Source organism: Mesocricetus auratus, unplaced genomic scaffold (genome assembly GCF_017639785.1).
Source record: "Mesocricetus auratus isolate SY011 unplaced genomic scaffold, BCM_Maur_2.0 Super-Scaffold_100676, whole genome shotgun sequence".
NCBI lineage: Eukaryota > Metazoa > Chordata > Mammalia > Rodentia > Cricetidae > Mesocricetus > Mesocricetus auratus.
The window spans coordinates 63,430,955-63,446,322 of record NW_024429266.1 but is presented as its reverse complement, the minus strand read 5'-3'; the positions used below and the strand labels follow the sequence as shown (position 1 = coordinate 63,446,322).

The 15,368-nt window shown below is 42.2% G+C and overlaps 1 protein-coding gene across 2 annotated transcripts in view; it reads left to right on the top strand.

Annotated features, from left to right (window-relative positions):
- The window catches only part of Slc35f5 (solute carrier family 35 member F5), a 34,443-nt gene extending 23,544 nt beyond the window's left edge, over positions 1-10,899 (top strand). Inside the window, exons 13-16 of one of the 2 annotated variants that reach the window (XM_005079883.3) lie at positions 959-1,049; positions 4,987-5,141; positions 6,461-6,557; positions 9,986-10,899. In XM_005079883.3, the coding sequence (XP_005079940.1) occupies positions 959-1,049; positions 4,987-5,141; positions 6,461-6,536 (322 nt within the window). In that variant the 3' untranslated portion in view covers positions 6,537-6,557; positions 9,986-10,899. Of the gene's footprint in view, positions 1-958; positions 1,050-4,986; positions 5,142-6,460; positions 6,558-9,985 lie in introns of those variants that run through there. The other variant, XR_005873925.1, reaches the window with a different exon arrangement.
- The last annotated feature ends 4,469 nt before the right edge of the window (positions 10,900-15,368 follow it).

Sequence of the window (15,368 nt, the reverse complement as noted above, 5' to 3'; positions counted from 1 at the left end):
ATGGATCCTTAGTGCGACTCCAGGGGTGCTGCTTACCTAGGGAGCTTGGTAATATTTGGTTGTTCACAGCTTTCTTGTTGTTGTTTATATTGAGAACTTTACAGATGGATGGATCAGATGTGGGAATCATGAATAGATTAACTTGGGATGCTAGCATACTATGTTAGACCTTTTCTCATTTAATGACAGTAAGCTTAAAATAAGTTTGAACACAGTATCCCATATGGAGTTTGTGAGACTTCTATTATAATCTTAGTACTATTTTTATCATTTGAAATTTTCAAAGAGCTGGACCATGTGGCACAAGCTTATCAGTTTCTTAAATTTTGTGTGTAATTTCAATTTTAATAATGCTGTTCTGGGGGGTGCGTAGAGAGATATCTCTTTGTTTAAGAGTGCATGCTGGCCTTACAGAGGACCTGAACTCAGTTCCTAGCTCCCATGTTGTAGTTTACCACTGCCTGTAACTTCAGCTCCAGAGGGATCCCACATCCACTTCTGGTCCCTAAGGACACTGCATTCACATGTACAGACCCTCATATATACATAATTTAAAAATTAGTTTTTCAAATCTAAAGAAAGGTAATAATGTGGTTTTGTTAGGTATCAGAAACTAAAAATTCTGCTCAATAAATTTTAAACTAATGAAATAAAATATATATGTGTATATGTGTGTGTATATGCATATTTCCAAAGTTGAATAATATATGCAAGCAGATTTCAAAAATAGTATAAAGCACCCAGAATACAGTATAATTTGTATTTTTAATATTTGAGGGCAAATTTTGGAGTCATTTTAGTAACTGTTCTTTTCTGCATCTCTGTCCATACTCAGCTTTCACCTTTGCTTGGGATCTCTCAGGCACATATTATAGGATAGGAAATCTTGGTTCAGTTTGTTTAGTGGCATTTTTAAATGTTTTTAATATAGAAGTTATGTTTCCTTTCTTCTTTTCAGGGGCTGCTTTCTTACCTCATCGTTGATAGGCACACTTGCACTAAGCCTTACAATACCTCTCTCCATCATAGCCGACATGTGCATGCAAAAGGTAAGCCAGGCTCTTCTTGAGATACTCTAGGAACGTTACTAAAGCAGACCTAGTGACAGTTAAGGGGTGTGTTTAAATAATGAGGAAGGTAGATATGGATAATACTTGATGCTTCTCCCTCTAAAAGGGACTCCACTACATAGAAGCATAATAGTAGGGACTATGGCTCAGTCAGTAGAGTGACTACAGACTTGAGGGCTGGAGCTTGATCCTCAGAATCTATGTTTAAAAAAAAATAAAAAAGCCAAGAGTAGTGTTGCATGCTTGTAACCCCAGTGCTGGGGAGGTGGAGACAGGAGGAAACCTGGGGCTCACTGACCAGCCAGCCTGGATCACAGGGAGAGAGCTAGGTCAGTAAGTGGCTCTGTTTCAGAAAACATCACCTAAGGAAAGACAGCTGTCCTACAGGGTTTCTGTTGCTGTGAAGGCATACCGTAACCACAACAACTCTTATAAAGGGAAACAGTTAATTGGGGTTTGAGAGGTTTAGTGCTTCATGTTGTGTGCAGACAGACATGGTGCTGCAGAAGGAGCTCAGAGTTCTACATCTCGATATACAGGCAGCAGAAGCATCTGTATCCCACACTGGGCATAGCTTGAGCACCCATGACCTCAAAGCCCACCCCTACGGTGACATAGTTCCTCCAACAAGGCCACATCTACTCTTAACAAGGCCACACCTCCGAATAGTACCATTTCCTATGGACCAAGCATTCAGACACATGAGTCTGTGGGGACTATACCCATTCAAACCACTACAACAGTTAAGGTTGAGCTCTGGCCTCCACAGTCATGGCCATACCACACGTATGTACATATACCCACACCCACATGTTCTAAGTAAATGACACAAAATACAAAAGAAATAGATAATCTTAATTTTGGTCTTTCAGTATTTTCCCATTAGTTTCCAGGTAAGGGAAGTGGCTTTATATGGGGCTTTTGAGTAACTGCTTTGTTCCTCCTGTCTTTGATGAAGGTTCATTGTATGTAATAGGAGATTGCTCTAGCACCTAGTAGGGGTGACTTGGCTTCTCAGGTCAGCTCCGGTGGTTGCTTAACACTGTGCTGACACTGCTGTAGAAGTGAACTCCTGGAGAGTGATATGGTATCCTGGAGGATGCTCATCTCTGTCGCACTTTGCCAAGGTGTCCCTGCCCTCTTATACGCTGCCCTCGTCTGGACATGGGGATGCTGGTGATAAATTGTGGTGCAGAAGTTACACACTGGGGCATCTCTGGCTGTGGCCTAGAGAAATGAGTTAGAAGTTTCTTTCTTCTTCTTTTCAATTTATTTTTTTCTTTTTTTCTTGAGATAGGGTCTCACTGTGTTACCCTGGCTGGTCTGAAACACACTACATTGATCAAGCTGGCCTGGAACTCACAGGGATCTGCCTACCTCTGTCTCCCAAGTGCTGGAATTAAAGGCATATACTGCCTCACCCTGTGGGGAAAGTTTCTTTAGTGCTTCTAAGGGTGGCAGAGGAGAGGGGTGTTTGTTTAAGGCTGTTGGAGGGAGACAGCTACTTACTCTGCATTTAAAATCTGAATATTTTAAGACATAAGTAATCATAGTGTGTTGACTTAATACAATTTGAAAATGAAAATATTTGAAAGCTACAGGTTTCTAGTGTGTTCTAGAAGCCTTATTTTTAGTGCTGTTTTTATTTAGGACTTTGTGTACCTTGTTGCTAAAGGCAAAAATACTCTCAGTGGTATATATATATTCTTCATTTAAGATGGTCCTGTAGGGATAGCAGATGGCTCAGTGGTTAAGAGCACTTACTGCTCATACAGAGTTCAGTTCCCATCAGACTGCCTGTACCTCCAGTTGCAGGCAGTCCAGTACCCTCTTCTGGCCTCTGCTAGCACCTGGACATGGGTGGTACACACACACACACACACACACTCAGGCACACACACATACACATAAATAAATAAATCTTTACAAATTATTCTGTGCTAATATTTATAGATTATTAGATGTTCTGGTAGTCATTCTAAACAATGTTATATTTTGTCAATACTTTGATAGATAACTGTGGGCTTCTCAGTGTCTCTTAATGAGGACTCATTCCTTGGTGCTTTGTGGACCACTGAGTGTGCAAATCAGCTTGTGTGTTGGAGGATTATTTTGTTTTCTTGGGAAGCCCTCACCAAATACATGATTCGCATGAAACTTCTGTTTTAATGGCGTTAAACAGGCTGGCATGTGATTTCCAGCAGAGGGAGTTTTGCCTGTGAAGACTCTCCTATTTTTCCTTTTGTTTTTATGAATGTGTGTGTTTGAATGAGTGCATATGTGCACATGTGTGAATGTGCATGCAGAGGCCAGTGGACAGCACTGGGTGTTGTTCCTAAGGTGCTGTGTAACTGTGTTTGAGACAGTCTCTCCCTGGACCCTGAGGCTTTCTATATAGGCTAGCTGGCCAGTGGGCTCAGAGGTCTTTCTGTCTCTACCTTATGTATATGTACTAGAATTCAAGTGTGTGCCACCTTGCCCAAGTTTTTAAATTAGGATTCTGGGGATCGAATTTAATTTTCATGCTTATGAAGTCAAACACTTTATTAAGCCTTCTCTTTTGTCTGTTTTTCTCAGAAGAGGACAAATGCTTTTTCCATATTTAGCAAACAGGAGTGGCTATTTCCTTTTGTAAAACAGATCACCACTGTGTCCCTCATCAGCCTCAGTAGTCACTACAGGCTGCTTGAAAAATTGTTTTGGATACTTTATTTCAATATAGATACTAAAGCTAACTTGTAAACACAAAGGATTGCCTTCTAAGCTTTGTGGAATTTCATTATCTTCAGTTTCTTGAGGACCTTGATCAATGATGGATGAGGAAATCATAATGGTTGTGTCAGAGAGCTCTTTGGTGCTGAAGCCTGGCTTCTTGCCTGCTGTTGTTCACTTGGTCGGAAGTTAATTCTGGTATATGTGTGGAGGTCAGAGAACGACCCCCAGGAGTCAGTGTTCTCCTTCCACTGCGTGGGTACCAGGAATTAACTCATGTCACCAGGCTTAGCTGCAAATGCCTTTACCTAGTGAGCTATCTCTCTGGCCTTGATCCTGAACATATTCTCATCTGTTGATGGAGAAAGAATCAGTTTAGTTGCTCTTCCAGAGGAAGTTCAAATTCCAGCATCCATGTCAGGCAACTCACAGTTGCCTGTAACTCCATCTGCAGAGCAGTAAATGCCCTCTCCCAGCCCCTGACACCAGCAGAGATATACATACACATGACTAAAATAATTAAATAAATCTTTTAAATTGTAATAGCCGGGCAGTTGTGGCTCATGCATTCAATCCCAGCACATGGAAGGCAGAGGCAGGTGGATCTCTGTGAGTTTGAGGCCAGTCTGGTCTACAAAACGAGTTCCAGGACAGCCAGGACTATTATACAGAGAAACCCTGTCTAAAAACAAAAAAAAAAGGACTAAAATTATAGATAATTAGAATTTGTTATGAATTATTGCTAAAAGGCTTGCACAAGTTATAAGAGTTTCACTTGGTTTTAACACTAAGAACTGTGATGTAGCTGCTAACATAGCTATAACATCATGTTTATTTTCAAATCTGAAATTTTGAAGATAGTGTTAGAAATTGAGGAAGAAAGCTCCACTTGTGAGCAGGGAGTGGCCATTACAGAGGAAATGGGCACCATGGTGTGGAGACAGAAACCCCATTTGTGGACATTCCCACTCTGGCCACTGTACCTAGTCAGCATTGACATACCTTTGTTGTTTTTGCCCATTCTTTTAGAGCAATAAATATTGCTACTAGTTATTTAGGCAAGTAGAACTGTAAATTGAAATTCCAGATCCTTTTATATAATATATTCAGTGTTTAGTCTGTCTTCTTGGTATTTTAATGTATATTAAAAGTAAAAAATGCCTTAATGATAATTTTGAGGTTTTATTTTAATCTTTTGTTTTAGGTGCAGTTTTCTTGGTTATTTTTTGCAGGCGCTATCCCTGTGTTTTTTTCATTTTTTATTGTTACTCTACTATGCCATTATAATAATTGGGATCCTGTGATGGTAGGAGTCAGAAGAATTTTTGCCTTTATATGCAGAAAACATCGAATTCAGAGGTATGTTTTATCCCATAGATTTTTTTAAGTTTGCGTGTGTGCATTCATTCATTCATCCATTCATATGTCTGCATGTACCTACATGTGTGTACATGCATGAGGAGAGACCAGAGGTCGATGTCAAATGTCTTCCCTAAGCTCCTTCTTAGTTTTGGAGTGTTTCACTGGTGTGCTAGTTGGGGTAGCCTGAACCTGAAGATGGAGGTTTCTGTCCCACCAGGTCCTGCTGCCCTTCAACTCCAATTAAGCACAGAGACATATTAATTATAAAATTGTTGGCCAATGTCTAGAGCTTCTTATTAGTTAGCTCTGTCTTAATTACTAACCCATAACCACTAATCTATTATTTCTACATGACCTTATCTTAACCAGAGAATGCCTGGAGCGTCCTATCTTCCCGGTCTCTTCGAGGCCTCTCTGCCTCTCTCCCCAGAATTCTCCTCATCTCTTAGCCCCGCCTATTTTCTTGCCTCTACTGACCAATCAGTGCTTTATTCATTAACCGATAAGAGAAACATATATACAGAAGGACATCCCCCATCATGGACCAGTTTGACTAGGCTGACAAGCAGTGAGTCCCAGGGACCCTCCTGTCTCCACCACTAGGATTACATACAGTTGCTTCTGTCTCGCCTCACTAACTTACGAGGGTTTGGGTGATTGAATTTTTATCTTATGCTTGTGAGGCAGCACTTTACTAACCTAGCCATCTCCTAGCCCTAAACTGATCTTCTCACCTCTATCTTCTGAGCGCTGGGATCACAACAGATTTTCAGCTGGGTGTGGCTGTGTTTTCCTGTAATCTCAGCAACTCGGGAGGACCAGTAGCATTCTGAGATTGGGGCCAGCTTGGGCTACAGAGGGAGACTCTGTTTCAACAGACAAAACAACAGTGAACTGAGAATCACCACAGTGGCCTGGCTTTTAGGGGTTTTGATAGGAATTGTTTGAAGAATGGATTCTGTAATTTGTGTTGTATAAGGAAAAAGAGATCCTTTGGATGATGAGATAATTTCTTCACTGCTAATTTTCAGGAAGCAAATGTTTTGGCTCCTAGGTGGTCTGTAGTTGATTTAAATATAGAAAACTTTGATTTGGGTACAGCTGATAATAGACTCTATCAGCACTGTCTTACATTTTCTTTCTGCTTCTTTTTAAGAGGGAGAGAGCTTTTTGTAGTGCACTTAAAAAACACCAGGGAAATTGCTGCTTTTGCCACTAACTGTATCTTGACCTCCCAGCTTCAGAGAGGGTAGCAGGCCATTTCTGAGGTTCCTTTTTCAGTTCTAAAGCTTATTTAACTGTTGCCTTTTCTTTAGAGTTCCAGAAGATAGTGAACAGTGTGAGAGCCTCATTCCTATGCACAACGTTTCGCAGGAGGATGGAGCTACTTAGCTGCTGCCGTCTGTAGTCCAGGTGTGTATTGAGCCAGCACTAGTGTTTCGTGGTGTCCTTATTCTTGAGAATATTCAAATGTGGCAGGTTAGCCAGCCAGCCTGACTTTCTTCCTTCCCTCCTTCCTCCATCCTTTCCTTCTCTCTCTCTTTCTCCCTCCCTCTCTCCTTCCTTCCTTTCTTCTTCCTTCCACCAATTTTTCTTTTTTGAGACGAGATACTCTATGTAGCCCTGGATGGACTGGAGCTTGCTATGTGGACCAAACTAACCCAAAGTCACAGAGTTCCCCCTGCCTCTTACTTCCAGAGTATTGAGATTAAAGATGTGCAACACCACATCCTCTCCCTGCAGGAGATTTTCTAGAATGAGTTATTTGAGCTGGCCCAAAGTGCTACAGTCCATGGAATCAAACCACTTGGGTTCCAGGTCTCCAGGTTCTTCCACAGCTGGCTGTGTGACACTTTGGGAGCTTCCTGGCCTCTTTGAGCCTGTTTCCTTGTTTGGGAAGTGGCATTATGCTAGAATGATCTTACAGGTATTGAGTTCAAAGTGTCACAATAGTACCTTCCTCAAATTAGATGACCAGGGAGTTTTAACTCTCTTTCTCTCTCACTCTGTATGTATGTATGTGTCCATGTGCAAACACGTGTTCATGTATGGCCTCTGGCCAGAGGTTGACATCTTTCTCTTCCTTTATTACTCTTAACAGTCTCTGTGACCCTGAAACTTCCTGGTTCAGCTGGATTGTCTGGCCAGAAAAGTCCAGGAATCCTGTCTTCTCCAACTTCTAGCACTGGGATCACAGGCATGTGCTGCTGTGCCTGACTGTTTATGTGGGTGCTGGGATCTGAACTCAGTTCCTCGCACTTGTGCAGCAAACACTTTACCAGCCCAGTCGTCTCTCCAACCTCTTGGTCCATTTTTTTCATGCTAAATCATTTTATCCAATGATAAATTTTAGAAAAATGTTTTCTCTTACTATGAAAGATAAAATGAAATATCTTAGAGTGTCTCACATCTCTTCCCCCTCCTCATTGTATGTGAGTGCCTGTGTGTGTATGTGTGTGTGTGCGTGAGAGAAAGAGAGAGAGAGAGAGAGAGAGAGAGAGAGAGAGAGAGAGAGAGAGAGAGAGAGAGAACTTGTGTTTCCTTACAAGAACATGTGTGAGGGATTATTTTTATAAGAGCATGAGCAACCTGCCAGTAGCTACAGCACTGAAGAAAACATCTCACCTTTCCTCAGGAGCCATTAACTTTCCATAGTTCCTTAGGAAGGGGTGGAGCCAAATGTTAACTGCCTATCTTAGACTTGCCCATCTCTTTACAGATTATGCTTATGTCTCTGTTGCTTTTCTGTCCAGCTTTACTGTCCAGTCTACACTTGACAAACATTTCCACCAAGATAGATGAGGACCTGTACTCCCACACCACATGCTTGCCTCCTGATTCCATGCCATTCCAGCCTCTCCATCATCTGGTGGGACATGGTGAAATATGATGTAAACCCAGCATTTGGGAAGTAGAGATCAAGGTCATTCTCCACCACATAGTGAGTTTGAGGCCAGCCTGGGCTACATGAGACCATGTCTTAAAAAACAAAACAAGCAAAAAACAACAGAACGAACAAATTTCCCACTATTTCTGTATAGTTGCTGCATAACTTTGGATAGCTCTATATTCTGTGTTTATATTTTTATGACTAAGTAAGAGATGGCCACCTCATAAAAATTGTTCCTCATATTTTCTCTAACACTTCTCTTGCTACAGCGTTTAGAGAACAAACTTTGGAGTTTTTCTTTCATATAAAACACAGGAAAACCATCTGGCTGCATAACTGACCTTCTGTTTGATATGGACCAGATACCTGCCTTCCATTCCTTCCTCAACCTTTCTGACTGGAACACTTAGTTGTATTTCTTCAGGCCACCCAAGAGTTAGTTGATTGTTCTCTTAGTTTATGTAGCTTATTCCTTCTAAGGAAAATGACCTTCATTGTCTGTTGTCTTTTAAGTGAGGATTGTGAGACAGGTGTGCCATCTTCAAATTAAAAATAATGGGGCTGGAGAGATGGCTCAGTGCTAAGAGCACTTGGGCTCTTGCATAGGAGCTGAGCTTGGTTCCTAACATACATATCAGGTAGCTCACAGCTGCCTCTAACTCCAACTGCATGGGATCCCATGACCTTTCTGGCCTCCCCAGGTACTACATTCATGTGTATACACCCACAGACACACAAATAGAAATAAAATCTTTAGCGTATAAATATCTGTGAAGGCGGTGTCTTTACGCCATCACATTTTTTTAATGAATTATCTTTCTGTGGACTGTTCCTCACATCCAACCCTACCCCACCCCCACTAGGCTGTGTTTCAGTGGTTGGAAAAGCCAGAGCTGGAGGGCTCAACCATAGAGCTTGGGACTCTTAATCCCAGGGTCTTGGGTTCAAGCCCCACGTTGGGCACCATTTGAAGATGGAGGTTTTTGTTCCACCTGGTCCCACAGCCACTTTGCCTCAAATAAACACACAAAAGACTTATATTAAGCATAGTGTTTGCCCAGTGGCTCAGGCATTTTATTGGCGAGCTCTGTTTTAATTATTAACCCATTTCTATTTATATATTGTCACAAGGCTGTGATTTACGTATAATCTGGCATGTTACTCCTTCAGCAGCATGGCATCTCTTGGTGGCCTCTCTCTGCCTTTCTCTCCCTAGCCTTCTCCTCATCTGGTAGCCCCAACTATCTCCCTGCCTGGCTATTGGCTACTCAGTGTTTTATTCATTAACCAACAAGAGAAATACACACACACACACACACACACACACACACACACACACACACACACACACACACACAAAAGGACATCCCCCATCATAGAGAAGTTGACATAGTGAAGACTAGAGAAGGTGGGGCATCATCGAGTAGCATAAACTAGGACAGACTGAGTGGAGGTTTTCTCACTATAGGGTAACAGTAGACGATGCCAAGAATAAAACTAAATGCTGGCACATAGTACTTAAGCAGTGTTGGTGTTAGACCTGCTGTTACCATGAAACGTGTCCTGAGTTCCTTATTTTTTAATGTTTATTTACTTGATGCACGTTTGTGGGTGTACATGTGCACATAGAAGACATGCTCACTGCCACAGCATGTATGTGGATGTTAGAGTCTTAACTTGAGGGACTTGGATGTCTTTCTGCATGTGGGTTCCAAAGATTGAACTCAAGACATCATACTCGGTGGTGAGCACCTTTTCCCCCTGAGCTATCTTGCTGATCCTGTCCTAAATTCTTCTCAATTCAAGATCAGATATCTAATTACTGAATGTATGTATTGTGTATAATGTGTATTTCAACATTAAGATAATTTGCTTCTCAGATTCTGTGCTGCAGAAAAGTAAAATGATGTAAACGATAAATAACCATTTTCTATATCCTTTTGCTTTTTAGTGTAATGGAATGTTCTACAGAGAAGAGACAGTCTGACAAGTTCCTTGTAGAAGTGTTTCAGTACCTAGTCTGAACAATACCAGTTTCAGTTCTTTGAAACTCTAAATACATTTTCCTCATGTCTGCTTTCTTCATTTTCAAAATGAAGGATGTTCCATGTAGGTTGTGTGCAGTCCAGTTGCTCCAAAGGACCAAACTGCCTTACGTGTCAGTTCAGTTCATGAAATTACTGGAACAAATCAAGGAACAAAATCTTTCTGGGGACGGACTCTTAAACATGCTTGTCCAGACTGAGTAATACTCTTTGAAATCACCTAAGTGAGTAGATGAGCATTCTGAGGCATTGCCTGCTCTGGGTGCAGATTCTAGTTTCGAGTTTTGTAGATTGCAAAATAACCACACAGAAGAAATGTTAGTTAATGGAACAAGTATGTTCATGCAAAGCTGGTGGGGCTTTAGAGGACAAATGTTTGAGCAAAGATCTGGTCCGAGTGCACTCACTGTGTGATCTCTTCCTGGTGTTTGGTGCCTTGTATCTTAAAAAATGTGACAAGCTGTAACAGTTGTACAGGGGAAGATATGTAAACTGGAAAATCATATATTTCTAAAGGCTGTGTGGCTATAAATTAGTTAAGAAAGCTCTGCTTAATTTAGAGTTTTAAAGAAATATTCTCTCTTCAATTAAATTTTCATAATGGAATGGTTTAAATTGAAGTGATAAAGAATATTATTAGAATAAAATGTTTGTATATGTATTTGTGTATTAAAGATGTATCAAGAAATTTTGTATTTTTTCCACATATAAATTACTCTGAAACTGGGTGCTGCTTCCTTAAACAATCTTACTTTCCTAAGTAAATATAAATGGTTAAAATAAAAAAGAAAGGCAAGGAGATACTCCGGTGAAAAGATGACATTTGCTTCTTTTGTCTGTCATTATTAAATCATGGGGCTGAGGGTTCATCTCAGTTGGTAGAGTGCTCGCCTGGCACATATGAAGCCCTGGGTTCCATTCCCAGCCTGCTTATAAACCAAGTGAAGTGGTGCACACCTGTGATCCCAGCACTCAGGGTGGATGCGGGAGGATCAGGAGTTCAAAGTCATGCATGGCTACATAGTGAATTTAAGACCAGCCTTGGATAGTGAGATCTACCTCAGAATACATATAAAATATTCCAAACTGTGACTCCTAAATTGAGGTCTTGGCATACTCACAGTGTGTGTGCTTTTGGAATTGCTTCCTGTTGGTGAGTTCATGTCTGAGGACTCTGACTTCTAGGTAGTCAGAATCCAATCCTGTTTCAAGTTAAGTAAGAACCATTCTTCAAATCCCTTAATGAATCTCATTTTTAAAAATTCCCTTTACAGAGTTCCACTTTATCCTTTTCACATTCTTAAAATTGGTCTGGTGTTAACCTGAATCTAAAATAAAGGTTAGCTGCCTTTCTGCTTAGTCCGGAGTCCTCTGCATTATGTTAATTTAAATAGCAGATAGCTGTGTTTTTAACTTGGGGCCACAAGTGATTCTTATGCTAAAACCAATGCTGGCTGGCAAGGTAAAAGACATACAAAGGATGTGGAGATTTCACAGTAAAGTGCTTGTCTTGCCAAGCATGTGGGTCTCTGGGTGAGATCTCCAGAGCTGATATAAACTAGCTGGGGTGGTGGCGATAGAGAAAGGAGTACCCCCGGGGTTTGCTGGCACACTTGGTAAGGGTTCAGGTCAGTGGAAGACCCTGCCTCAAAAGAACAAGTCCTGGAGCCAGGGAAATGACTCAGCTTGCCACACAAGCCTGATGACCTGACTTGGACCAAGAACCCACATAAAACAGCCAGTTGTGGTGATGTACCTCTGTGATCCCTGCACTCCTGTGGTTTGTGGCGGGTGGAGACATTAGAGTTACCAGGAAGCTGACAAAATTAGAAACAGGAGACACTGTAGTAACAAGATGGGAAATAACAAGCAGCTTCTGAGGGTTGATCCCTGGTCAACACACACACACACACACACACACACACACACACACACACACACACACATACACACACACACCCCACACGAACATTCTTAAGAGTGAAGGTGGGCAGTACATGGCAATTGATAATGACCTTCACACATTCTTCACATGTGCACACACACCCTTTCTGCAGACATGAATACATGCAACATGCACACACACACACACACACACACACACACACACACACTATGGGTTCTGAAGAACTTTTAGAAATAACTTACTGAAGTAGCATATTGTCTTTCTTAGGGTTGGAGAAATAGCTAAGTCCGATGTCTGACAGGCAAAAGGAAGTTGACTGTCACACCGGGTGGTATCCTGAGCATGGAAACCTCAAAGCCTGCCCTCATAGTGACACACTTCTAACAAGGCTAACCCACTCCCAACAAGACCACACCTAATAACCCTATGAGATTATGCTGGGGGGGGGAGCCGGGGGCAATTACATTCAAACTACCATATAGTCAATTACTCAAAGACTAATTCTGGTTGTTTATTACCCATATCTGTAGTTTTCTTTGGTTTACTGTCAGAGTTTACAAAGATCTTCCACAGTTTCCAGAGTGAAATAATTGAGACCGTGGAAGTAAAACTCAACTTGAGACGGTTATCTAAATGCAATGGGCAGAGCTGGTAGGTTCGGTGTGCTTTGGTTGCTTTGCCCTCGTGCCTCACAGATGATCATTGCCAATTGGGGTTAGGGACCGATGAGACTGATGAGTAAACCTCAGTTTACCTGATCTGCATCAGGCCCCTGGGAGGAAGCACCATTCAACTAGTGAACACTGGGGGCATTACCACCTCTCTTGTCTCCTACCTGCTATCTTTCCCCACAAGTTTTATTTTTCTGGGTGATTTATTAATTTATTCTTTGATCATTTCATATATGTATATCTATCATGCTTTATTTGGCTTTGCTTTGTGAGCCACTGTGAGGATGTCTACTGATTCACAAGTAACTTATCAATGGTTACATCCCTAGTGACAATGACTCTCTTTCCCCCAGCACCCCTCCTCTGCTGTTATCTCCTCTGATGGAGCAGGGCCCCAGGAGCCCCTTCCTCATCTAAGACAACAGTAGAATCTTCTCAGTAGGGCCTAGGTCCCCAGCCAAAGGCTACAGAACAGCTTTACAAACATGTGGACTGCTTCTGGAGGAGACAGCCTCAAATGCAACTAGAGTAGTTGGTTTCCCCCTTAGTGGTCATGCCATTATTGCTCCAGTGGGCACAGTGCTTTGCAGATTTGTTTGTAGCACATAGGGCCCACAGTTCAGTAAGCCTGTTGATGACTTTTCTCCCTCAGCTCGCATAGCACATCTAGTACTATGAAAGGTAGCCTCCAGGGAGGAAATTTTCAGCTCAGTCCCAACAGGATTTCTCCCAAAGCATGTGCAGTTTTCAGCAGTAGGATCATCACATCGACCTCAGGCGGTAGGCACATTGCCCACCCTTAGGTTCCAGGTACTCTGGGAGGCCAGGCCAGCAGTGTATGACAGACCCCACACCTTCCTGGGCTCTAGTTCTGCTGTGGGTTGCCCAGAAGTTGACAAGAGGTGTTCATGGCTTTAGCCTTGGTGGCCCATTATGCACCATCTGCAGCCTCAACAGAGTTCAGGCTGTCTGAAGACCCTGCTCTTTCCTGCTTGCTGCTCCACCTGGAAGCCCACTTGTCTTTTATCATGTGGATATGTATATATCTGTGTGGATGTATGCACAGGAGTACAGTGCCCTTGGTCAAAATGAGAGTGTTGAATCCCCTGGAGCTGGAGTTATGGGTAGTTGTGAGTCACCCAATGTGGGTGCTGAGAAATGAGCGTGGGTTCTCTGTAGGAGTCGTATATGTTCTTATACACCGAGTCGACATCTCCCCAGCCCCTATCTGGGCGATTCTTATAAATTCTGTAGCCATTGGAGAGAGAACAACTGAAAGTGTCTATGCTGCAGCCTCTTCCTCTAATCCTCTCTTTCCTTCTCCCCACCTCCTTCTTCAGAGCCTCCTTCCTCTTCTTTCTCCTCCTTCATCTCCTTCTTGTTCTTTTCATTGTCTTGAGATGGTCTTATTCCAAGGATAGCCCCAGACTCACTATCTAGTTAATTCTGTCCTTAGAACTCCTAGTCCTCCTGCTTCAACTTCCTAAGTGCTGAAATTACATATGTATGTCTGGCCTCCACGATTTGTATTTTAGGGTTTGTTTCAAAAAGTAAAGTGCCAAAAGTTGGGTATCATAGTCTGTATCACCTTCTAAGGAGACAGAAGAAGTGCTGAAATTACAGATGTATGTCTGGCCTCCACAATTTGTATTTTAGGGTTTGTTTCAAAAAGTAAAGTGCCAAAAGTTGGGTATCATAGTCTGTACCACCTTCTAAGGAGACAAAAGAAGGAGGAACATTTGAACCCTAGAGTTTGGAGCTAGCGGAACATGCAAGATTTCATGTCAAAATTAGTTATAAATGAACAAGTATCCTAGTTTGCTGTTACGTTGCTGTGATAAAGCATTATTACCAAAGCAACTTCGGGGGACAGGGAGTTTATTTCAGTTACAGATCACAGCCCATCGCGGAGGGAAGTCAGGGCAGGAGCTCAAGGCAGGAACCTGGAGGCAAGAACTGAAGCCATGTTCACACAGCACGGGCCCACCTATGGAAGAACGGCACCACCCACAGTGGGCTGCGCCCTCTAACGTCAATTAGCAGTCAAGGAAATGCCCCACAGTCCAGTCTGATGGAGGTAGTTTTCCAGTGGAGGGTCCCTCTTCCCACACGCATAGAATTGACAAGATTGGTTATCACAATAAATGAGGGAGGAAGAGTGAGGGGAAGGCAGACAGGTTGGCTAGCCCTGTGATCATAGAGGTTGAATTGTAGACTTAGAAATGGTAGGGAGGTCAACAAGTTGGCTTGGTAGGTAAAGGCACTTGCTGCCAGGTCAGGGAAGGAAGAGAACTGACTCTTACAAGGTGTCTTCTGAGCTTCATAGGTGCACCATGGCACACGCAAATAAGGAAATGCAAAGAAACATGTTATAAATTAGTGATGGGGACAGTCCCATTCAAGTAGCTTCTAACGGCCTCCCCTCCCCCAACATTGGACGTGGTTATTTTTCTGAATGTCTACACGAGTAAGAAGCCCTGAACCCTGTTTTTAGTTTTTGCCTTTTATCGCCATACATAATTTAAATCTCATTACAGTGTCTCAAATTGTGGCCCCAGTGGAGGCAGAGTGTTTGTTTTTGGTTTGGGTTTGTTTGTTTTGGCATAAGTGTGTACACGGGTGTGTAGCTGCACATGTGTGCAAATGGAAGCCAGAATTCACAAGAGATGTCACTCTCTACCTTAGTTTTTGATTTTTAAAAAACAAGATTTT